Source organism: Mastigoproctus giganteus, chromosome 2, assembly GCF_048544385.1.
Source record: "Mastigoproctus giganteus isolate SK-2022 chromosome 2, ASM4854438v1, whole genome shotgun sequence".
Classification (NCBI taxonomy): Eukaryota; Metazoa; Arthropoda; class Arachnida; order Uropygi; family Thelyphonidae; genus Mastigoproctus; species Mastigoproctus giganteus.
This window is the reverse complement of record NC_143576.1, coordinates 49,720,067-49,745,877: the sequence shown is the minus strand read 5'-3', so window position 1 is coordinate 49,745,877 and position 25,811 is coordinate 49,720,067. Positions and strand designations below refer to the sequence as shown.

At 40.0% G+C, this 25,811-nt stretch overlaps 1 protein-coding gene across 1 annotated transcript in view; it reads left to right on the top strand.

Annotated features, from left to right (window-relative positions):
• mr (anaphase promoting complex subunit morula) overlaps nt 1-25,811 on the top strand; it is a 596,234-nt gene that overhangs the window by 385,337 nt on the left and 185,086 nt on the right. The window contains exon 10 of the mRNA XM_090388952.1: nt 20,919-21,062. Within this exon, the coding sequence (XP_090245078.1) occupies nt 20,919-21,062 (144 nt within the window). The remainder of the gene's footprint in view (nt 1-20,918; nt 21,063-25,811) is intronic.

Genomic DNA, 25,811 nt, shown 5'->3' with positions numbered 1-25,811 from the left:
ACATTGTTCAACATTTTCTAATAAAATAATTCTCTCATTTCTCAGTTCCTTCAATCCATTTTTTACTATATACAAGTACATAATACACATTGCGAAAATTTGATCCCCGTTTTAAGTGGATTCATTTTAAGTGGTAATTTTTGGACCCAGTTAGCCTCAGATAATGAGAACACCTTGTATATGTTTGCCGGAACTTCAGATTATCTAAATTCATCATTGAGTATCCAAAATATAGAAAGTGAGTTAATATTAGAATGTTACATAATTCTTGCCAGACTCCTAATACCTTTTTTAAATTAACTTTAAATATTTTTTTATTAACATAAACCATGGGTCAAGTAGAGAAATGGCATTTTCATCTGGACTTCTTTTGATTTTTAATGAAGCTTTAGGTGTCATCGTCATCATCATCATCATCATCAGCCATTTTCAATCCACTGCAGGATGAAGTCCTCTCCAGCAACTTTCCAGTTCCTTCTGTTTTGAGCACTGGCCATCAATTTACTACCCGAACTCATGAATTTCATCTATCCATCTCCACCTTTGTCTTCCAGGATTTCTTCTAGCTCCTCTTCGGTACCATTCTGTTATTTTTTTAGTCCATCTGTCATCATGTCTTCGAGCCATGTGTCCTGTATAAGTTATACAGGACACATGGCTCAAGACCATTTTAGTTCTTTAGTTTTGATAAGAATGTCCTTTACTTGAGTTTGCTGCCTAATCCATATGTTTCTCTTCTTATCTAACAGTCTGATTCCCAATATAATTCGTTCCATTCTTCGCTGTGTAGTTCTCAGCTTCTTTTCCATTCTTTTGGTGAGTGCCCAAGTTTCACTTCCATAAGTCGTGGTGGGGAGTATACATTGGTTCATTATTTTACGTTTCAGACAAACTGGGATATTGCTCTTCAGTATGTGACTATATTTCCTGAATGCCATCCATCCAAAATTTATTCTTCTCTTGACTTCCAGCCATTTATCATTATTACACAACTTGTAAAAACTTGTCCCAGATAAGTATATGACTCCACCTTTTCAATTACTGCTCCTTCAATCATTATTTCCCTTTCTGTGGCATACTTGTTCATCATTACTTTTGTTTTAGCCATATTCACCTTAAGTCCAAAATTCTTACTAACCATGCATAACCGATTAAGATTTTCCTCTAATTCTTTGGGATCGTGGCTTATGACCACAATGTCATCTGCAAATCGTAAATGGTTTAAGTACTCTCCGTTCACATTGACTCCTTTCTGCAACCAGTCTAATCTTCTGAAAGCTTCCCCAAGGGCAGCAGTAAACAGCTTCGGAGATATTATGTCTCCTTGTCGAACTCCTTTCTCGATTTTAAATTTCCTACTGTCTTTGTCTAGTCTAATAAAGGAGGTAGCACTCTCATATATTTTCTTCAAAATCATAATATGTGTGGTATCTATGCCTTGTCTTTCTAGTGCCCGAAACATTGCCTTATGTTGTATGGAGTCAAATGCCTTTTCATAATCCAAAAATGCCAGGCATAATGGTGTTTTATATTCATTTGCTTTCTCCATTAGCTGTGATATTACGTGAAGGTGATCCATAGTTGAGAATCCTGTCCTAAAGCTAGCTTGCTCTTTCCGTTGGCTCTCATCAAGTATTCTTTCTAATCTGTTAGTAATGACCCTTGTGAACAACTTGTAGATGTGGATAACAAGCTAATTAGTCTATAATTTACAATTTCTGATTTATCTCCTTTCTTATGCAGCAAAACTATGATTGCATTATTCCACTGCTTAGGTGTCACACCTTTTCGAATGCACTTTGTGAAGACCTTGCCAGATTTTGTGTTATGTCTCTTCCTCCCAATTTTAACAAATCTACAGTAACTTCATCTTCCCCGGGGCTTTCTGATTCTTCATTTTATTCAATGCATGTTCTACCTCATCAGTAAGAATATCGGGTATGTCGTATGTGTTGCTACTTTGCAATCCATCTTCCCCACTGCTGGTATCATTCCCTCGCTCCTTGTATAATTCTCTATAGTAGTCTTCTGCTATTTGAATTATGCCCTCTCTGCTGTTTATAAGTACACCATTGCTATTCTTCAGTTTCAGTATCATTTGTCTTTCTGTATTACTGCTCATGGCTGTTGATTTAAATCCTTTGTTTTCCCTTAATGCTTATTCTACTTTTCTTGTGTTAAATCTTCTTATGTCCTCTCTGAGTCTCTTTCTAATGGCTTTGCATAACTCAGTATACTCAGTTTTCTCCCTGTCAGTTTTTCTTGCTCTTCATTTGTCGTCTTCGATTCATCGTGACAAGTGTTTCTTGACTAATTTTTTCTTCTTTGGATTTCTTTTTCCCTATAGGTTTCTTGGGCTTTATCACTTTCAGAAAGTTGTAATATTCCTCATCAATATCTTGGTCCTGAGCAGTCTGCAGAAGCTCAAACTTCCAGTAAGTTCCAGTACATACTGCTTTTTCTCCTCTTGTGTTATCTGAAAGACCTTTGTATTATTTACCCGAGTCAGTTTTTTCCTTTCCTTTCCTTTCCTACATCTATTTCAAGATGTAGGAAAGCTTTAGGTGTGTTAGTCCTCAATTTATGTACATATTTCTAGGTGGTAGATGACTGTCATTAACTGGTGCATTACCACCACTTTGCTTATTGGAGGCTTCAGGTGTTGGAACCCTCGTTTAGTCTCCAAAGCGAAGTTCCGGTCAACCAGTCCCCATCTCTTCCATCATGCAGTATGACTGATGACTTTTGAGGTTATGATGAACATCAAGGTGAGAATCAATCTTCCTTACATTTAGTAGTAGTAGTGGCATGATGCAAGAAAGCAAGTGTATGAGCTTATACAGCATCAGCCAAAAAAAAAAAAAAATCACACTATTCCCTCCAAATGCCTGTCCAGTTCCCCCTTAAATTTATTTAACCTATCAACTTCCACAATGACAGATGGACGTTTGTTCCAGCAATTAACCACATGCTGGCTAAAGGCAAATTTCTGCACATCTATTCTACATCTGTCTTTTCTTAATTTGAATTTATGCCCCCTTAGGTTCGTAATCTGAACAAGTAGAAAGATCCCATCAGAATTCAGCGTGCTCAATCCATTCAAGGCCTTATACACCTCAATCAGATCACCGCGCAGGTGCCTAGTCCAGCCACTGCAATTTGCAGAATTTAAGCCTCTCTTGGTAAGAGGATCCTTTCGTTCCCCTCACCAATCTTGTTGCCCTTCTCTGTACACGCTTAAGCAAATCTACATCCTTCCTAAAATGGGGCTTCCAGACCTGTATGCAGTACTCAAGGTGTGGCCTGACCATTGCCTTAGGCAGAGGGACAATCACCTCCTTTTCCCTGCTAGCAAAATTCCTATAAATCATTGACAAAACCCCATGACCTGCTCTGGCCGTCTGTCTGCATTGCTCAGAAAACTTCATATCTAACTGCACAATTACTGCCAGGTCTTTTTCATTTTCTACCACTTTAAGTGTATAATTAGCATTAGCATTAGTAGAGGCATATGATGCAAGAAAGCAAGCTTATTCAGCATCAGCCAAGAGAAAAAAAAAAAAAAAAAAAAAACACAACCACTACTCCCATTTCACCCCTCCGTTCGTTCAAAATACCTATCCAGCTGAGCCTTAAATTTGTTTAGGCTATCAACTTCAACAACAAGTGATGGAAGTCTATTCCACAAATCAACTGCCTGCTGGCTAAAGGCAAATTTCCGCACATCTTTCCGACATCCATCCTTCCTCAATTTGAATTTATGCCCTCTCAGGTGATTATTCTGAGCAAGAGGAAGAATCCCATTGGCATTGAGCATGCTCAAGCCATTCAAAGCCTTATACACCTCTATCAAATCACCTCGCCGATGCCTAGTCTCCAGACTCTGTAATTTGCAAAACTTAAGCCTTTCTTCGTAAGAGCAACCCTTTGTTCCATTCACTAATCTTGTTGCCCTTCTCTGTACTCGTTCCAGCAGCTCTACATCATTCTTGAAATGAGGCCTCCAGACCTGTATACAGTACTCAGGGTGTGGCCTGACCATTGCCTTATACAAGGGAATAATCACATCCCTATCCCTGCTAGAAAAATTCCTGTATATCATTGACAAGACACCATGAGCTACTCTTGCAGCTCGTCTGCACTGCTCAGAGAACTTCATATCTGCCTGCACAATTACCCTCAGGTCCTTTTCTACCACTGTCAGCGTAGTACCACAGAGTTGATACGTTGATCTGGGGTTACTGTTTCCCATATGTAGTACTTTACATTTGTCAATGTTAAACTTCATTTGCCACCTCTCAGCCCATCTGCTCAACTTTCCAGATCCTGTTGCAGCAGCATAGCATCAGTAGTGTCCTTAACAACCCTGCCAACCTTTGTATCATCTGCAAACTTGGACATTAAGCTTGATATACGATCATCAATATCATTTATAAATACAGAAAACAACAATGGACCCAACACTGAACCCTGAGGAACTCCACTAATAACATTAGTCCACGTTGAGCAGTGTCCATTGATTACCACCCTCTGTCTTCTGCCACTCAACCATCCCTTTATCCATAGCAGTAATTTGCCTCCAATGCCACACTGCCCAATTTGTGCAGCAGTCTTCCATGCGCAACGTATCAAAAGCTCTTCTAAGATCCAAGTATATAATATCAAAGTTATTCCCTGCATCCAGTTCTTTTGTGATTACATCATAGTATCCAATCAAATTGGTCAGACAAGACCTGCCCTTAACAAACTGAATTCTGGTCCAGATGATCCTGCAGTGCTTCTTTAACCAGTGCCTGTTTAATTAATTTTCCTGGAACCGAAGTTAAACTAACAGTTCTATAATTACTTGTGTCAGCCTTTGATCCTGCTTTGTGAATTGGGGTTAATTTGCACATCTCCAGTCTATGGGTACCTCCCCTGAGTCCAAAGAAGCTCTTATAATTATGGCTAGGGGTTTGCTTACTTCCTTTGCTGCCTCCTTTAATATAACTGGATAGATCCCATCCACCCCGGGTGCCTTTTTTATGTTTATCCTCAACAATTTCTCCTCCACTTTCCTCTCAGTTATTAGAAAATCATTTAGCTCACTGCCAATGTTTACTTCACCTACGACATTCCCCTTCCTGAATAACTCCTCATGTGTGAATGTAGATGCAAAATACTCGTTTAGATTGTTAGCCACCTGAGCAGGATCCTCAACTGTTGAACCACCAACATCCAGTGTACCAATCTGATTCATTCCTTTCCTTCTTGAGTTTAAATAGGTAAAGAACTCTTTTCTGTTTTTCTTTGCATCCTTTGCCAAGGATTTCTCATAATCTGCCTTGTCCTTCCCAATCTCCTTTGTGACTTGGTTACAGACCAACTTATATCTATCACAGGCTTCCATGTCACCCATTAATTTGTATGTATCCCATGCATTTTTCTTCTCTGCCATATGTCTCATTAGTTCATCTGACAACCATTTAGGCCTGAACCTTGAACAATATTTCTTGATTGGTATGTAAAGCCTAGTAGCTTCCAAGATTATTTCTTTGAATGCTTCCCATTTTGAATTTGCTGTTGGTAACATCATCAGTTGGTCCACTGTATAGAATTTAAATACTGTCTCAGACCATCATAGTAGTCGCCTTTACGAAAGCAAAAACCCTTCCCTTTACCTCTTATGGTAGTTACCTCCTTGAGTAAATCCCACTTCAGCAGACTGTGATCAATGCCACCTAGTGGTTTCTTTATCTGCAGATTCTTAATGCATGAAGAATCACTACTGATAATCAGATCAAGAGTATTACTCCCTCTAGTTGCCTCCCGAACATGCTGGTGTAGAAAACAAATCGACAAAAGCCTTGCTAGTGTGTGAGTGACCAACCCACAAATTCCAGTCAATATCTGGAAAATTAAAATCCCCCATTATAAGACTCTCTGATTTACTGGCCCATTCTATTTCCCTGTACAGTATCTTATTATACTCATCAGAGTCATTAGGCCTATAGCACACTCCTACTCTCAATTTTGATTTACCTATGCTTATGTCACACCAAACTGACTCGACACTGCCCTGTCCATCGATGTCGACTGGCTTCACTTCCTTGGATTTTATGTGTTTTTTAACTAATAGCATAACCCCTCCTCCCTTCCTATCCTCTCTATCCTTTCTGTAGACGTTGTACTTCCCAAATTCCAATTCTGCATTCCTTATATCTGTGTGACATCATGTCTCTGATATCCCAACAATATCTGCCTTAGATGTTTTGAGCAATACCTCAAATTCATCAAATTTATTTATTAAACTCCTAGCATAGGTGTACACGCAAGGATACATGCACCTGTTTCTATTCTTAGCTACCCTAACACAACCCATGTGTTTACTTGTACTCCAATGATTCCCAGCAGTCTCTGAAATATCCTGCATCATGTTTTTCAGGCTTCTGCTCATTCCAATAGAAGCAGTGCAAGAATCTGTTTCACCTCTGCCAGTGACTACTGTTAATCTATTAGTCTTTGTCTCCCCCCAAGCTAGCAGTTTCCCGACCCACCTAACACTGCCTTGATAGCATCAGCAAATATTCTTGCACCCTTTCTATTTAAGTGTATCCCATCCCTGTAGAAGCAATCTCTCCTGTTAACAAGTACAGTCCAGGCTGAAAATAATTCTACCCCTTGAGCCTTGCACAATCTTTCCAAGGCCGAATTGATCGACAAGGCTCTCATCATATACTCCCTCCTATCGTGTCTGGGCAGAATTGCAGACACTTTCAAATTCAACCCTACTTCACGTCTTTTTTTCAACAATGACCTGTACTTGTTAAGTAATTCCGCTGGTCTCCTACTCTTAATATCATTAGTGCCAACGTGTACAACTAGATCACCTTTTGTGCCCTTAAAACCTTAAAGTTAAAACCTTAAAAGATGATATCCGCTCTACAACGTCATCAACCTTTGCCCCTGGCAGACATACTCTGGCCCTATTCCACCTATCCTTTTTACAAATCATGTTCCCCGTTTCCCTGACAATAGAGTCACCAACAACTACTAGTTCCTGTGGGACCAGCGCATTCTGCCTTGGGGGCTCCCTCTGTGTTGCAAGATGACCAAGTGCAAGCTCTGGCGATGATGTGGGCAGCTGAGAACTTGATGGGCTCCTCAATTTATTTCCTTCTAGGGCATCCACCCTGTCCTTCAAGGTCTCATATAGGCCCATAACAACGCTGAGTTTTCGCCTAATTTCCTTGCATCGTGCACACACAAAGACATTCCCCCATGGCAGTATCATGTCCCGTACCCGATTGCTCCGCAAACATCAAGCAAACAGTGCATCTTAAAAGGCTGTGATTCAGAGGGCAACTGCCCCCCCCCCCCCCCCCCCCCCCCCCCCCCGAGTTCTCCCCTGAGCCACAGCACTCCCATTAGCTTGAGCCTTTTGCTTTGCTGCTCTGGTCTGAGTCATAATTTCGATTTAATGTCAATAAAATTACAATTTCAGAACAAAGTTAAAACCTTAAACTTGTATCCTAACACAGATATAACGCTATATTTATTTTTGAGTATCGAGTGTTATCTACGAGTTCCCTTTATATAACTTCCACATCAAGTTATGTATTAATTATTTGTTACCTTTGTACTCTAAGTCATTATATATATGTATAGTTAAAAGTACAATTTAATTGACAATGAAGTTTAACAAGATGAATAGATTTACTGATTAATTGACAATATTATATTATGCACTATACTATACAAAGCTAATGCTATCGAATTCCGGATATGCTCTATCGTGTTACAATGGCGGTAATTACGAACGGTACTTCTACGGACTCTTAAGTATTGATTAACTCGCTGTCTTAATTTAGAATAAACTAAGGATCCTGACTAGATCTATAGCTAATTATAGATAATAATTTGATATAACAATTGGTTAATAAATCGGCTAAATACCGATAAATACCTCTCGTTCAATGGAGCTCAAGTGTAGTACCACACAGTTGGTACGTTTCTGAAGGCTTCCCATTTAAAATTCACAGTTGGTAACATCATCAGTTTATCTCACTGTGTATAATTTAAAAACTGTCTGAGACCACTGTAGTCACTTTTACAAAAACAAAAACCCTTCCTTTTAAAATTGATGGTAGTTACATCTTTAAATTAATCGCACATCAGTACCCTATGAGCACTGTCACCTTGTGGTTCCTTTATCTGCAAATTCTTAATGCATGAATAATCAGATCAAGAGTATTACTCCCTCTGCTTGCCCTTCATACATGTTGCTGTAGAAAACAATCTTCTATTAAATCCACAAAAGTCTTTCTAGTGTGCGAGTGACCAACTCACAATTTCCAGTTAATATCTGGAGAGTAAAAATCCCCCATTACAATACTTTCTGATTTACTGGCCCACTCTATTTCTCTGCACAATTTCTCATTATACTCATCAGATTCATTAGGCCTATAACACACACCTGCTCTCATTTTTCCTTTCCCATTGCTTACCTCACACCAAACAGACTCAACACTGCATTGTCCTTGAACATCAATTGGATGCACTTCCTTAGATACCACAGAAAGGGCAGACAGGATAGAAAGGAAGGAGGGGTTCCTTCCTTTCTATCCTGTCTGCCCTTTCTGTACACATTGTACTCCCCAAAATCCAATTCTGCATTCCTTTTATAGTGTGACTCAATGTCTCTGATATCCCAACATTAGCTGTTGATGACTTCACCAGCACCTCAAGTTCATCAAATTTATTTACTATACTTTTAGCATTGGTGTACATGCAAGTATACATGCACCTGTTCTTACTCTTAGTTACCTTAACACAGTCCATGTATTAATTCTTCCATGATGAATCCCAGCACCTCTTGAAATCTCCAGCAACTTGCCCTCTAGGCTGCTGCTCATTACAATAGAAGCAGTGCAAGATTCACTTTCGCCTCTGCCTGCGGCTACTGTTAATCTTTTAGTCCATGAATCCCCCCCCCCCAAGCTAACAGTTTTCCAACCCACCTAGTGCCTCGATTGCATCAGTTTTAGGTAATAAGTCTTTGTATTCTACTTTCGTTCCTTGAAGAAATTGTCAAAACAACTTGATTTTTATTAAATTTTCCATTTGTTACTACTTTCATGACACAGTCAAGACAACCATCTTTTTGACATAGGTTCTGCCAATGTATAATGTAACTGGATTGTTATCAGTGGATTTTTGCGGTCACCATGGTAATTCAGTAACCAAAGGAACCATGACACCGTTTTCTGGCTCATTAAAACTTGATTTGCTCTACTGATTAAAAAAATAATAAAACAAACAGAAAAATAAATAGAAGATTGCAACTAGATGATGCAAGAAAGAAAGCTTTATCAGTTAAAAAAAAAAAACATCTCAAATAGTTTGTTTAGTTTTTCCTTGAATTTATTCAAGCTCACTATTTCCACAACAATCAGCAAGCTGCTGGCTGAAAGCCGACCTCTGCACATCTATCCTGTAAGCATCCTCAATTTGAATTTATTTGAATCCATGTGTGTAGTCTGAGCAGGAGGAAGAGTGCCACCAGCATTACCCTTGCTGAACCCATTCAAAGCCTCAAACACCTCAGTCAGATCACCTCACAAGTGCTTAGTCTCCTGATGCTGCAATTTGCAGAACTGAAATCTTTCTTAGTGAAAGCACCCTTTGTTCCCCTCACTAGTCTTGTTACCCTTCTCTGTACCTTTTCCAGGAGCTCTACATGCTGCTTCTTTTTTTTTAGTTTTGTGAAGGAATAAAGTGAGACACAATTCCCTTAATTTTTAATTTTAGAAAGTAATCATACAGGCTAAATTCTAGCAATTATTTCCAGTGCACATGATGTTTGTTTGTTTCAGTTAAGCTTGAAGCCTTCTAGGTAAAAAGTCCACTCTTTCCACCTGACTTTTTAGCCATATCTTATTGAATTTTCATGTTCTTTTTGGCTTTTTTTCCACATTGTTTGTCCACTTTGCATCCGGTTAAATAATCAGAGTTGTATGTATGTTCAACATGGCATGAATAAATTTCATTAATAACATTATTATTATTACATTAGCATACTGTATTTATTGTGTTTATAATACTCAAGATATGTTTAGTTTAATTTAATAATATCTTTTCTGAAATTTTTCATTCTTTTTAATAGCATGCAAAAAACGTTTTCAGATTTTCAATATACAAACATACCACTGTTTTGTAAACACTGCAAAAAGAAGCTGAAAAATAAGCATTCAAGAAAATATTGATGAAATATGAAAAGCAGTTTCCAAAAATTCATGATTGCACTTATAATTCTGTTCCACTTGTATGGCTCTTTAGAGCCAGTCCCTTATGAAAAGGCTCTGATGGGAGTTTACTGTATGCTATACAAGTAACGTTCTTATAAAAACTCTCATCACATTAATTTAGTTCACTTTAACACTATTAAAAAACAAGTTAGTTAATATATATGCAGTGCAATATATATCAGGTGCATTCGATTTCCTTTTTCTGTGATTAATAAAATTTAAAAGTAAAATAAAGCTATTTCATTGTCAGTTAATTACTAAGATTATAATTTTATGGAACATTTAATAAAATTATAATTTTATGTTCTCTGAACTTATCCATTCATTTTAATTATTGGAAGTATTTGGAGTACTGATTTGGTCATAATATTAGCATTGGTATTAGCAGAGGCATATGATGCAAGGTCTTTTTTTTTTTACACATCAGCCAAAAAAAAAAAAAAAGTAAAATAAAATAAAACCTTCCCATTTCACCCATCCATTCGATCCAAAGGTTTGTCCAGTTCTTCCTTGAATTTATTTACGCTCTCAACTTCCACAATGATTGATGAAAGTCTGTTCCAGCAATCAACCACCCATTGGCTAAAGGCATCTGCACATCTATTCTACAACTGTCTTTCTTGAATGCCGCTTCAGGTGCATAATCTGAGCAAGCAGAAGAATCCCATCAGCATTGAACTTGCTCAAACCATTCAAAGTCTTATACACCTCAGTCAGATCACCCCGCAGGTGTCTAGTCTCCAGATGCTGCCATCTGCAGAACTTAAGCCTTTCTTGGTAAGAACACCCCTTTGTTTCCCTCACCAGTCTCGTTTCTTGTTGCCCTTTTCTGTACTCATTCCAGCAGTTCTACATTCTTCCTAAAATGAGGCCTCCAGACCTGTATGCAGTAGTCAGACCATACTCAAGGTGTAGCCTGACCACCTGCCTTATACAAAGGGATAATCACCTCCTTATCCCTGCTAGCAAAATTCCTATATTAGAGCAGCTCATGGAGTCTTATTATACAAGACCACCATGATCTGCTCTGGCAGCCTGTCTGTGCTGTTCAGAAAACTTCATATCTGACTGCACAATTATGTAGACATTGTAGGGATATTGGAGACATGGGTGTCAATCAGACATAAGCAATGCTAAATTTGAGTATGGGGAGTACAATGTATACAGGAAAGATAGATGGGACAGGAGAGGGATGGGGTTTATTCTCTTAGTTAAGAAGAATATTAAATCAAAGGCACTTCATCCAGTCCACATGTGACCAGTGCAATGTTGAGTCAGTTTGGTTTGACGTAAGCACTGGGAAAGCCATAATCAGAGTTGAAGTTTTGTGAAAAGTTATTTTTTTGTATTACAGTTCCTTTGTTACTGGTTCATAGTAGTAGTAATAGCAAATGATGCAAGAAAGCTAGCTTCTATAGCATATCAGCCGAAAAGAAACAGCCCTTTACAGTTCACCCACCTGCACCCTCCAAGAATTTGTCTAGTTCTTCCTTGAATTTATTCAGCCCTTCCACATCCACAACAACAGATGGAAACTTGTTCCAGCGATCAACTGGCTGAAAGCAAACTTCCACACATCTATAATGCAACCATCATTCCTCAACTTTGACTTTATGTCCTCTGAACTTATGTTCCCCCTCATGCGCGTAGTCTCAGCAAGTGGAAGAATGCCATTAACATTAGGGATTACCCTGACTTCCAATGTCTCTTGGCATAAACACATCACAAATATTGCTGCTCTGCAGGTAAAAAAACTAGATTTTCTTTTTTGCTCGTGCTTCTACTTTTCCTCTAAATACTCTGTACAAATTTCAAATCCACCCTACCATAGAATATTGTTGCCACATCTGTTGCACTTCTTCCCTAGCCTCTCCCAGGCTACTAGACTCCATTCAAACAAGGGAATTTAGGTTGATTAGCATTAGTAGAGGTATATGATGCAAGAAAGCAATCCTATATAGCATCAGTCAAAAAAAAAAAAAAAAAAAAAAACCTTCCCATTTCACCCATCCATCACTCCAAATGTTTGTCTGTTTTTGCCTTGAATTTATTTAAGCTTTCAAATGTACTTGCTTATATTCCGGCACGACCATCAGGTCAGTGGAGTTTAAAATAAATCATTGATACAAATGTTAATCATATTTAGCAGTCGTGGGCTTCAACCCCGATCCACTCAAAGAGCATATGCTACTACACTCATGCTCCCGATCAATCAGCTACATCAGGCCACTTCTACAACAACAGGTGGAAATTTGTTCCAGCAATCAATCACCCACTGGCTAAAGCCAAATTTCTGCACAACTATTCTACAACTGTCTTTCCTCAATTTGAATTTATATCGCCTCAGGCAACTAATTTGCTCAAACCATTCAAGTCCTTATACACCTCAATCAGATCACTTCACAGGTGCCTAGTCTCCAGACACTGCAATTTGCAGAAATTATGCCTTTCTTTGTAAAATCAACCCTATGTTCCATTCACCAATCTCATTTCCCTTCTCTGCCCTCTCGACGTGGGCACCTGTAAGTGGTGAGGGGACCTCGCAGTGATGCTGCTAGTTTTCCAGATTAGCATCACTGGGATCTAACACCCATACCTTGGTTCCAGAGTTACATCGTTGGAATCCAGCGTGTGCAGCCATGCGCCGCGACCCGTGGAATTCGAAAAGGAGATCCTTATGGTTGATGGGTCCAGCCTTAATACACCACTTTGGCCCCTACTTCAACAAAATGGGTGGTCTCGCCCGGCCCGAATGGGATCAATTGGCGGATGGTACTTACTGCTAGGATCAACTGTGTTCCAATAAATCTCCCTCCCTTTGGTCCTGGGACGGGATCAAGGCTTATTGGAAATGTGGGTATGGTGCTCCTAAGCGAACTTGGCATCCCATTCGTATACACAGTACCTGCTAGTTCACAAGTGGGCGGCCCCTCGTAGACTCCGTGGTGGGTGAGGTACTTAGAGCATTGGTATGGCGCCTCCGTAGCCAGTTGGGCAGAAGCAGCAGTGTGTAGCACACGCTTCTTGATTAGACCAGGGTTCGAGCCCGTGCCCACCAAATACGGAGGATGCGGAAAGGTCAGGAAATGACCACTGCATATCCCGGGAGAAATATGGCCTTAGTTGCTAATGCTCCTAAAAACCAAATAATAATAATAATAATAATAAATAATAATAACTTAGAGCATTGGAAATTTTTATCTTACTCATATGAGTAATTTAAATTCTATTTCTTCTGGGGCCCTAACAAGTTCCCTACCTAATCGAGACGATACACAGACAACACCTCTGTCAAAAGAGCCAGAACTGAGGATAAAACACCATCTGTAACACTACTTTTCCTCATTCTCCAGTTGACTGGAGAGCAGTCAATTGGAAAGATGTCACCCTTCTTTATCCAGAAAGGATTAGAAGGGTTGGCAGGATCGCCTAAATCTGTAAAACGACTGCGATCTGGCGACCTTTTGGTCTCAGCTACAACTATGAAACAGGTAGAAAAAATCCTGAAAACCACATCAATAGGGGGAATACCTATCACCGTAACCCCCACAAAACTTTGAACTCTTCATGAGGTGTCATTTCAGAGTGGGACCTTCTTCATGTCTCTGAAGAAGAGATCTGCTCTGAATTGAAAGAACAAGGAGTGACGGCTGTCAAAAGAATATCAATTCGAAAGGATGGGAATCTCGTCCCTACCTGAGTTCTCATCCTAACATTTAACACCCCACGGCCTCCAAGTTCCATCAAGGCAGGGTACTTAAACTGCCCAGTGAGGATTTATATTCCAAACCCACTGAGGTGTTTTAAATGCCAAAAATATGGCCACTCACAAACGGCTTGTCGTGGTAACCCTGCCTGTGCAAGGAATGTTCAGCTTTCAAACCGATCTGTATAAATTGCCAAGGAGAGCACCCTGCCTACTCCAGAGCATGCCAGCGGTGGAAGGATGAAAAAGAAATCCAAAAACTAAAAACAGAGCTGAATATCTCCTACCCAGAGGCTAGAAAACGCATACAACCAATAAATATCAGGAAGCCTTCATATACCCAGAAGGTTTCTGCAAAGTGCAGTATCGGTACACAAGCTGAGATGACTGTACCACCAAGAATTCATTCCGATTGCACGCTATTTATTGAGTTCACAAAAGCCCACCAAAAAAACAGTCAGCTGCCACTCCTATATCCGTACCTCCTAGTGCTCCACCACTACCAAAACCAAGTGTTAAAGAGCCATCAGTAATAACAGAAACAATGGATGTAGAGGACAAGGAGGTACCAGATGAATCAGTCGGAACTGTTTGCGGAGGAAGAAATGGACATGGGACAGTGTCCATTCTTCCCCAAAAAAGATAAATCCAAGACTGACAAAAGTAAGCCCTCAGCACCTTGGAAGCCGCCTGATGGACCCAAGCCAAAATAATGGCTAAATACCTACAATAGAATTGTCGTGGATTCCGGCGAAATATTGATGACATCAAGGCCCTCCTGCAAAAGCATCTCCTGCAAGCAAAAGCCAGTTTGCTTTTACTTGCAGGAGGCTTATCTAAAGGCAAATGATGATCCCACCATGCATAACATCATAATTTTTCGTAAGGATAGAATTCCTGCTATGGAGGAATGACTATCCTTGTGGGCAACCAGATCCCAGTTCAGCGCTTGCTAGTTACAACCAGCATAGAGGCTGTTGCAATTCGCCTTACAGTGGGATTTTTATTAATCGTCTGTTCTATTTATTTGCCACCTGGGACTGACATCTCCCAGAAAGACCTTGATGATCTTGTAACGCAGTTGCCTCCCCCTTTCTTACTTCTCGGGTATTTTAATGGACATAACACCCTGTGGGGTAGTGCTAGTATCAATTGAAGGGGAGAGTCATAGAGCGTAAGCTAAATGACAATGACTTTTCCCTTCTAAATATTGGGACAAACACCTTCTTCCTCATGCCTACCCATACGTTTTCTGCCATTGATCTCTCTATCTGCTCCCCTTCTCTACTCCCTTCACTCACTTGGGAAGTGGAGAAGAATCCATACGGAAGTGATCACTTCCCTGTGATAACCTCGTTACACAGTGGGAGACAGTGTCTTCCTTTCAGGTTACCACAGTGGAAGACTGATCAGCTGACTGGACTGCCTTCCAACATCAGGCAAATTTTGACCTCGGTACCGTCAGTCAGGAGCCTATCGATGATGTAGTAATGTACATCACAGAAAATATCGTCCAAGCAGCTGCAAATGCCATCCCAAAAACATCTGCCCGGTTTCCACCATTTCCCAAACCATGGTGGAATTCACAATGCACAGCAGCAAAAAAGGCTCAAAACAAATCGTGGGGGATATTCTGCCGATATCCTGCCACGACCAACCTTATAGCCTTTAAAAGCGCACGAAACAAAGCACGCTACATCCGCTGTCAGAGTCAAAAGGAATCGTGGATCCGTTTTACTTCATCAATTACTGAGTTCACTAGTACTAAGTTGGTCTGGGATAAAATCTGGAAAATGAAGGGAAAATATACATCCCACACTTCTTCAATCCTAGATTATAATGGATGTGCTATTGCAGATCCAACTGCAATAGCCAATTACCATGGGGAAACATTCTCTAACATCTTCGTATTCCCCAGAGTTCCTGGTCCTGAAACATAAAATTGAAAAACGGGCACTTAATTTTAAGTCTAAGTGCGTTTATCCCTACAACGGGTCATTCACTATACAGGAACTGAAAAGAGCTCTCATTCTTTCCAAAGTGCTGTTGGACCAGATTGCATCCATTATGAAATGATTAAGCATCTTTCACCAAAATCTATGGATCATCTACTCCTTCTATATAACAAAATCTTTATTGAAGGGCAGTTTCTGGATTCCTGGCGCAAGCCAGTCATTCTTGCCTTTGCTAAGCCAGGAAAGGATCCAAAAGTCACTACTAATTATTGTCCTATTGCTCTGACTAGCTGTCTGTGGCAAAATCCTGGAGAGAATGGTTAGTTTTCGTTTGATATGGTATTTAGAATCAAATGACCTCTCCAACATCCAGTGCAGCTTCCGAAGGAACCAGTCCACTCTGGACCATCTTATTAGACTGGAAACATCCATCCGGGATGCTTTCCTAAAACTTGAACATTTGGTGTCTGTATTCTTTGACATGGAGAAAGCATATGACACAACTTGGAGATTTGGCATCTTAAAAGATTTGCATAGCCTTGGTCTTAGAGGGCATCTCCCCATTTTTATTAAAAACTTTTTAGCCAATCGATCTTTCCAAGTTCGTGTGGAATCCTCACTCTCTCGTTCCTTCAGATAGGGGGTACCACAAGGATCAGTATTAAGTGTCCTTTTCACCATCAAAGTAACTTCCATCACAGAATAACTTCCTCCAACTGTAAACAGTGCCCTCTATGTTGATGACTTTAGCATATTTTGTCAGTCATGCAGCATGAGGGTTATTGAAAGACAACTGCAAAAAGCCATTGATCGCCTAAATTCATGGGCACTGTCTAATGGATTCAGGTTCTCACCGCAGAAGACCATCGTAAGCGTAATCTTCATCCTGAACCTGAATTAAGACTTCGACAAAATGCTATTCCAGTAGCGACGGACACGAAATTCTTGGGATTCGTATTTGATAAAAAGTTGACTTTTCTGGATCACATCCGTCAACTCCGTACAAAATGCAAAAGTGGCTTGAATATTCTCTGCTCTCTGTCCTCTACATCCCGGGGTGCAGACCGATGCACCCTTCTACGGCTTTACCGTGCGCTTGTACGATCCAGACTAGATTATGGGTCCCTGGTATACAATTTCGCTGGAGACAGTGTACTTCGATGGCTGGACCCTGTCCATCATCAGGCTCTCCGCATCGTTATTGGAGCATATTGAACATCTCCTGTCCAGAGCTTATACGTTGAAGGAAACGAACCACCATTATCGCTCCGACGCAAGCAGTTTCTCTAAAGTATGCTTTAAAACTGAAATCCCTGCCAGACCATCCTACGTGGCCATTCATTTTTGAGCCATGATGGGGAAATTTGTACAACACCCATAAGACTGCCAATCGTTCTTTTGGTATTCATCTCCAAGAGCTACTCAAAGAACATAAGATCAAGGCAGACAAGGTTGCCCAAACACCAAAGCAACCCCTTCCACCCTGGCATGCTCATGTCCCAGCATGTGACTTGTCCCTTAGAAATTGGGGAAAGTCGGACACTCATCATCTGTCTACCTGCAACTTTATTCAGCACAGCAAGCTGAACATTCTGACTTCGCACCAGTTTACACAGATGGCTCGAAGTCAGAATCATATGTGGGATCTGCTGCTGTCTTTACAGACATCACTATATCGGAACAGATTCTCTCTGAATGCAGCATATTTACTGCAGAGCTGCACACTATAGAGTTAGCCTTGGATCACATTAGTAAATGCCAAAACCAATGGTTCATTTTATATTCTCTCAGCGTGTTACAGGCTTTAATAACTGTGAGATATAATTCTCATCCAATTCTGTCTTGCATTCAGCAGAAGATGCACTTTCTCCATGAACGTGAATATGATATCCGCTTCTGCTGGATTCCCAGCCACATTGGGATTAGGGGAAATGATTTGGCTGACACCACAGCCAAATCGCCAATTCCCAATAATAATCGCTGCCTTTCAGTTCCCCTATACAGACTACAGCAAATAATTCAACAAAAGATATACTCCCAATGGCAGGATTCGTGGAATAGACAGACTACAAATAAATTATATCGTATAAAGCCTGTAATCAAACCGTGGCAGTCTAGTCTGCGCAGGAATCGTAAGGAGGAAGTTGTTCTTGCCCGGACCCGCACAGGACATAGTCTTTTGGCTCATTCGTATTTGCTGAGGGCTGATGATTCTCCTATGTGTGAGTCCTGTGACACAATTTTATCAATCAGACACATTTTAATTGACTGTCCAGTTTTTAGCAATATGCGTTTTACCGCTTTTAACCATCTGATGAGCCGTATACACTCGGTCAAATTTTATCCTACAATGACCATGTCTGCTATTTTTAGCTTTTTGAAATCAGTAAACCTTTTTACTCATATTTAAAAAATCTACCTTGTTATTGTTACTTGTTTATTGATATTTGTCTTTTACAGTTTATGCTTGTTTTTATACCTTGACTTAGTGACCTAATTCATTAGGCCACTGAAAGTTTTCCTTTTTTTATGACCAGGTTTTGGTGCATTATAGCCTTAGTTGCTAATGCGTTAATAAAACCCAACAACCAACCCTTCTCTGTACTTTTTCTAGCAGCTCTACATCCTTATGAAAATGAGGCCTCCAGACCTGTATACAGTACTCAAGGTGTGGGCTGAGGTGAGGGGATAATCACCTCTTTATCCCTGCTAGAAAAATTCTTATATATCATTGACAAGACACTATGACTTGTAGACTGTCTGCACTGCTCAAAAACTTCATATCTGATTGCACAATTACCCCCAGGTCTTTTTCATTCTCTATGACCCTGAGTATAGTACCACACAATTGATATGTTACTCTGGGGTTACTGCTACCCATATCCAGTACTTTTTTACATTTGTCAATGTTAAACTTCAGTTGCCACCTCTCAGCCCACCTGTTCAACTTTTCTAGATCCTGTTGCAGTAGCATATTGTCATTAGTGTCATTAACAACCCTATCAACCTTCATACCGTCTGCAAACTTGGACATTAAGCCTGATATATACCTTTATAAATATCATTAATAAATACAGAAAACAGTAATGGACCCAACACCGAACCCTGGGGAACTCCACTAATAATGCTAATTAGTCCACGAAGAGCAGTGTACATTTATTACTACTCTCTACTTTCTCCAACTCAACTATTCCCTTTATCCATAGCAGCAATTTGTAGAGTATGATACTCTACGTATATCAATATACGTAGTGTATCATGTATCAAAATTATTTTTTACGTCCAGTTCCTTTGTGACCACATCATAGTATCCAATCAAATTGGTCAGACCAGACTTCCCCTTAACAAACCCATGCTGTGTCTAAACTGCAGTCTTGTCTAGATGATCCCTCAGTGCTTCTTCAACCAGTGCCTCCATTAATTTCCCTGGAACAGAAGTTAAACGCACAGATCTGTAATTACCTGTGTCCCTCTTTGATCCTGCTTTGTGAATTGGGGTCACATTTGCACATCTACAATCCATGGGGACCTCCACTGAGTCCAAACTAAGCTCTCATAAATATGGCTAAGGGTTTACTTACTTCCTTTCCTGCCTCTTTTAATATAACTGGATAGATCTCATTCACCCCAGGTGCCTTTCTTATGTTTAATTAATGACCCATCTCTTATAAGCGGCCTCCGTAGCCAAGTGGCCAGGAGCGGGAGTGCAGTAGCATGTGCTCTTTGAGTAGACCAGGGTTCAAGCCCGTGATTGCCAAATATGGTCGATCTGCCAACCTGCACTGGACCATCGTGGCAGATTATGGTCCATTTCCCTCTGCATGAATTGTTGAGGAGGCTTCCATCCTTCAGTGGGATAATGGCTGCAGTTTACCTCTTATAGAGTTTCTCCACTCTCTCCTAGATATGTTCTGCTGCATGCCTTTTCTATATATACTTCTACAGATATCAGGCTCACAGAATCAGCTTTTCTTCCTCATCATTTATCCCGTCAACTTCAGTTTCTGGAACAATTTTACTTCTAACCTACTCTCTGAAAATTACCATCTACATAGATTCAATTCTAATGTCAACAACCATTATCTGTCTTCTCAACCTTCAATTCATGCATGGTACTAAGTAGTATAGGTTCTAATACAGTTCATTACTATATGGAAGTTTGTTCCATTTCCCTCTGGCTGAAAACAGATTTTCCCACTTATCTTCTTTTACAATTTAAGTTCATATCCCTTTGTGTGCAGTGTCTGGGAAATAGTAAACATGCCATCAGCCTTAAGAGTTTAGCCAATTCTCCTTGGATGGACCTATTTTTCAGATGCTGATATTTACAGAATTCAAGTGTTTCATGGAAGATCCCTTTTGCTCCCCAGACTAATTTTGGTTTGCTCTTTTCTGCATCCATTCCAAAGATCCACATCCTCCTCCTCCTTCTTCTTAAAATATGTTTTCCAGATCTATATATATATATTACTGAGGATGTGACATTATGATTGTCTTTTGCAATAGTACACTGGATATATTAAAGATGGTTTCCTCAGAAGAAACCAATACTACTATGAATATGTGATCTGTTCCATTGTAATGCCACACAAATGGCATGCATGCATGCATGCACACACACAGCTATGTGGAGTCATGAGTGATTCAAATGGAAGTGTTTCCTCATTTCACATCTCTTTTAGCCACTGAAACACTGTTGTGTAAGAAATTTTTAACTAATAAAAATCAAATGTAGGCAGTGAAGACTTGACTACATATGCAGTAAATGTGTGTTAATCTACCAGTAGAAATAAGTATGAAACTGTTCTTGAGATAATAAGAAATATAAGGTCATGATTTCTCTTCTTCAGGAAATTTTGTTTAGCTGTTGTTTATTCAAGGATAATGAATTTACTTGATTTCATAAAGAAAAATATTCAACTTTATATAAATATGTTAAAGATGTCATATTTAATGAAATTATTTTTATAGGATAAAAAAAGGATAGAAGCAGAAGTAAAAACAAGTGTTGAACAGCATTGTGTGCATCCTGTAGACACAGATTCCAAAAATATTGGACTACATGAAAACTTGCTTGCTGAGGAAAAAGAAATAAGTTATCCTCTGTCTGCCAGTGTGAGTTGAAAATTATTAATCAAACACTGAAAAAAAAATTATATATAATATAATTACCTAAAAGGTATGTAGTTAACTGTGAATTATGATGGCTTTCTTAGCAGTAATTAAGGAATAATTTAAATTTGATTATACAAACTTTCCTAGTTAAAGTGAATGAAATTCAGTTCTGAATGAAATTCATTCTTCTTACCTTTCACTTGATATACTTAAACTAAAGTATAAGTATTTAAGTGTAGTTGTTGCGGACCCCAGGGTTTCCCCATACTTGAACTAAAGTCAAAATTTGCTATTTTTTATGGTAGTTAACTTGTTCTGTAGTTTTGAGTTAGCATTAGCATTAGTAGAGGCATTTGATGCAAGAAAGCAAGCTTATGCAGCATCAGCCAAAAAAAAAAAAAAAAAAAAAAAAAAAAAAAAGTAACATAAATAAATAAAAATAACCACTTCCACTTCACCCCTCTGTTCGTTCGAAATACCTGTCCAGCTGAGCCTTAAACTTATTTAGGCTATCAACTTCCACGACAAGGGATGGAAGTCTGTTCCACCCACCAACCACCCGCTGGCTAAAGGCAAATTTCCGCACATCTATCCTACATCTGTCTTTCCTCAATTTGAATTTATGCCCTCTCAGGTGATTTTTCTGAGCTAGAGGAAGAATCCCATCAGCATTGAGCATGCTCAAACCATTCAAGGCTTTGTACACCTCTATCAGATCACCCCGCTGGTGCCTAGTTTCCAGACACTGTAATTTGCAAAACTTAAGCCTTTCTTCGTAAGAGAACCCCTTTGTCCCATTCACCAATCTAGTTGCCCTTCTCTGTACTCGTTCCAGCAGCTCTACATCCTTCCTGAAATGAGGCCTCCAGGCCTGTATACAGTACTCTAGGTGTGGCCTGACCATTGCCTTATACAAGGGAATAATCACCTCCTTATCCCTGCTAGAAAAATTCCTATATATCATTGACAATACACCATGAGCTACTCTTGCAGCTCGTCTGCACTGCTCAGAGAACTTCATATCTGCCTGCACCACCACCCCCAGGTCCCTTTCATTCTCTACCACTGTCAGTGTAGTACCACAGAGTTGATACGTTGCTCTGGGGTTGCTGTTTCCCATATGTAGTACTTTACATTTGTCAATGTTAAACTTCATTTGCCACCTCGAAGCCCATCTGCTCAACCTTTCCAAATCCTGTTGCAGCAGCATAGTGTCAGTAGTGTCCTTGACAACCCTGCCAACCTTCGTATCGTCTGCAAACTTGGACATTAAGCCTGATATACCATCATCAATATCATTTATAAATACAGAAAACAATAAAGGCCCCAATACTGAACCCTGAGGGACTCCACTAATAACATTAGTCCACGATGAGCAGTGTCCATTGATTACCACTCTCTGTCTTCTCCCCCTCAACCACCCCTTTATCCATAGCAGCAACTTGCCTCCAATGCCACACTGCTCCAATTTGTGCAGCAGTCTTCCATGTGCAACAGTATCAAAAGCCTTTCTAAGATCCAAGTATATAATATCAAAGTTATTCCCTGCATCCAGTTCTTTTGTGACTGCATCATAGTATCCAATCAAATTGGTCAGGCAAGACTTCCCCTTAACAAAACCATGCTGTGTCCTAGCTATAACTGAAGTCTTGTCTAGATGATCCTGCAGTGCTTCTTTCACCAGTGCCTCCATTAATTTTCCGGGAACAGAAGTTAAACTCACAGGTCTATAATTACTTGTGTCAGCCTTTGATCCCCCTTTGTGAATTGGGGTCACATTTGCACATCTCCAGTCAATGGGTACCTCCCCTGAGTCCAAGGAAGCTCTCATAATTATGGCTAAGGGTTTGCTTACCTCCTTTGCTGCCTCCTTTAATATAACTGGATAGATCCCATCCACCCCAGGTGCCTTTCTTGTGTTTATCTTCAACAATTTCTCCTCCACTTTGCTCTCAGTTATTACAAGATTCTCTAGCTTACTGCTAGAGTTGAATACACCTCTGGCATTCCCCTGGCTGAATAACTCCTCATGTGTGAATGTCGATGCAAAATATTCATTTAGTTTGTTAGCTACCCGAGCAGGGTCATCAACAGTTGACCCATCGATCTCAAGTGGACCAATCTGATTCATCCCCTTCCTTCTAGAGTTTACATAAGTAAAGAACTCTTTGCTGTTTTTCTTCGCATCCCTTGCCAAGGATCTCTCGTAATCTGCCTTCGCCTGCCTAACCTCCTTTGTAACTTGGTTACAGATCAACTTGTATCTATCATAGGCGTCCGTGTCACGTGTTAATTTGTATGTATCCCATGCATTTTTCTTCTCTGCCATATGCCTCATTAGTTCATCTGACAACCATTTAGGCCTAAACCTTGAACAATATTTCTTAGTTGGTATGTAAAGCCTAGTAGCTTCCACGATAAGTTCTTTGAATGCTTCCCATTTTGAATTTGCTGTTGGCAATATCATCAGTTGATCCCACTGTATAGAATTTAAATACTGTCTCAGTCCATTGTAGTCGCCTTTACGAAAGCAATACCCCTTCCCTTTACCCCTAATGGTAGTTACCTCTTTGAGTAACTCCCACTTCAGCACACTGTGATCACTGCCACCAAGTGGTTCATTTATCTGCAGATTCTTAATGCATGAAGAATCACTACTGATAATCAAATCAAGAGTATTACTCCCTCTAGTTGCCTCCCGAACATGCTGATGTAGAAAACAATCATCCAATAAATCCACAAAAGCCTTGCTACTGTGTGAGTGACCAGCCCCCAAATTCCAGTCAATATCTGGGAAATTAAAATCCCCCATTATAAGACTCTCTGATTTACTGGCCCACTCTATTTCTCCGAACAGTTTCTTATTATACTCATCAGAGTCATTAGGCCTATAGCACACTCCTACTCTCAATTTTGATCTCCCAATGCTTATGTCGCACCAAACTGACTCGACACTGCACTGTCCAGCGATGTCGACTGGCTTCACTTCCTTGGATTTTATGTGTTTTTTAACTAATAGCATAACCCCTCCTCCCTTCCTATCCTGTCTATCCTTTCTGTAGACATTGTATTCCCCAAATTCCAGTTCTGCATTTCTTATATCTGTGTGACACCACGTCTCTGAAATCCCCACAATATCTGCCTTTGATGTTTTGAGCAATACCTCAAATTCATCAAATTTATTTACTAAACTCCTAGCATTGGTGTACACACAAGTATACATGCACCTGTTCTTTTTCTTAGCTACCCTAACACAACCCATGTGTTTACTTGTACCCCAATGATTCCCAGCAGTCTCTGAAATATCCTGCATCTTATTTTCCAGGCTGCGGCTCATTCCAATAGAAGCAGTGCAAGAATCACTTTCACCTCTGCCAGTGGCTACTGTTAATCTATTAGTCCTTGTATCCCCCCAATCTAGCAGTTTTCCGACCCACCTAACATTGCCTCGATAGCATCAGCAAACATTCTTGCACCCTTTCTATTTAAGTGTATCCCATCCCTGTAGAAGCAGTCTCTCCTGTTAACAAGTACAGACCAGGCTGAAAAAAATTCTACCCCTTGAGCCCTGCACAATCTTTCCAGGGCCGAATTGATTGACAGGGCTCTCATCATATACTCCCTCCTATCGTGTCTGGGCAGAATTGCAGACACTTTCAATTTCAACCCTAATTCACGGCTTTTTTTCATCAGTGACCTGTACTTGTCAAGTAATTCCGCCGGTCTCCTACTCTTAATGTCATTAGTGCCAACGTGTACAACTATATCACCTTTTGTGCCCTTAAAAGATGATATCCGCTCTACAACGTCATCAACTTTTGCCCCTGGCAGACATACCCTGGTCCTATTCCACCTATCCTTTTTACAAAGCATGTTTCCCGTTTCCCTGACAATAGAGTCACCAACAACTACTAGTTCCTTTGGGACCAGCGCATTCTGCCTTGGGGGTTGCCACTGTGTTCCGCGATGACCAAGTGCAAGCTCTGGCATTGGTGTGGGCAGCTGAGAGCTTGATGGGCCCCTCACTTGTAATCCTTCGAGGGCATCCACCCTATCCTTCAAGCTCTCATATAGGCCCATAACAACGCTGAGTTTTCGTTATCTCCTTACACTCCTTGCATCGCACACACACAAAGACATCCCCCATGGCAGTATCATGTCCCATACTTGATTGCTCCGCAAACATCAAGCAAATAGTGCATCTTACAAGGCTGTGATTCAGAGGACAACTGCCCCCCTCAGTTCTCCCCTGGGCCACAGCATTCCCATTAGCTTGAGCCCTTTGCTTTGCTGCTCTGGTTTGAGTCATGATTTAGATTTACTTTCAATAAAATTTCAATTTCTGTACAAAATTAAATCCTAAACTTGTATCCAAACACAGTTATAACGCTATATTTATGTTTCAGTACGAGTGTTATCTACGGAATATTTACGTTTCAGTAACGAGTGTTATCTACGAAATTTTTACGTTTCAGTAACGAGTGTTATCTGCGAAATCCCTTTATATAACTTTCGTATCAAGTTATGTATTAATTATTTGTTTTTACTAATTATTTATGTTACGTAACCTAAGTGGTTATATGTATAATTAATTATGTTAAATAAAATTAATTATATTACGTTTGTAATCTAAGTCGTTATATGTATTTATTTAAACGTACAATTTAACTGCTAACGAAGTTCAACTAACGCTATCTAGTACGGTATATCGTATCACAAAGGCGGGAAAATTACGAACGGTTAGCGGAG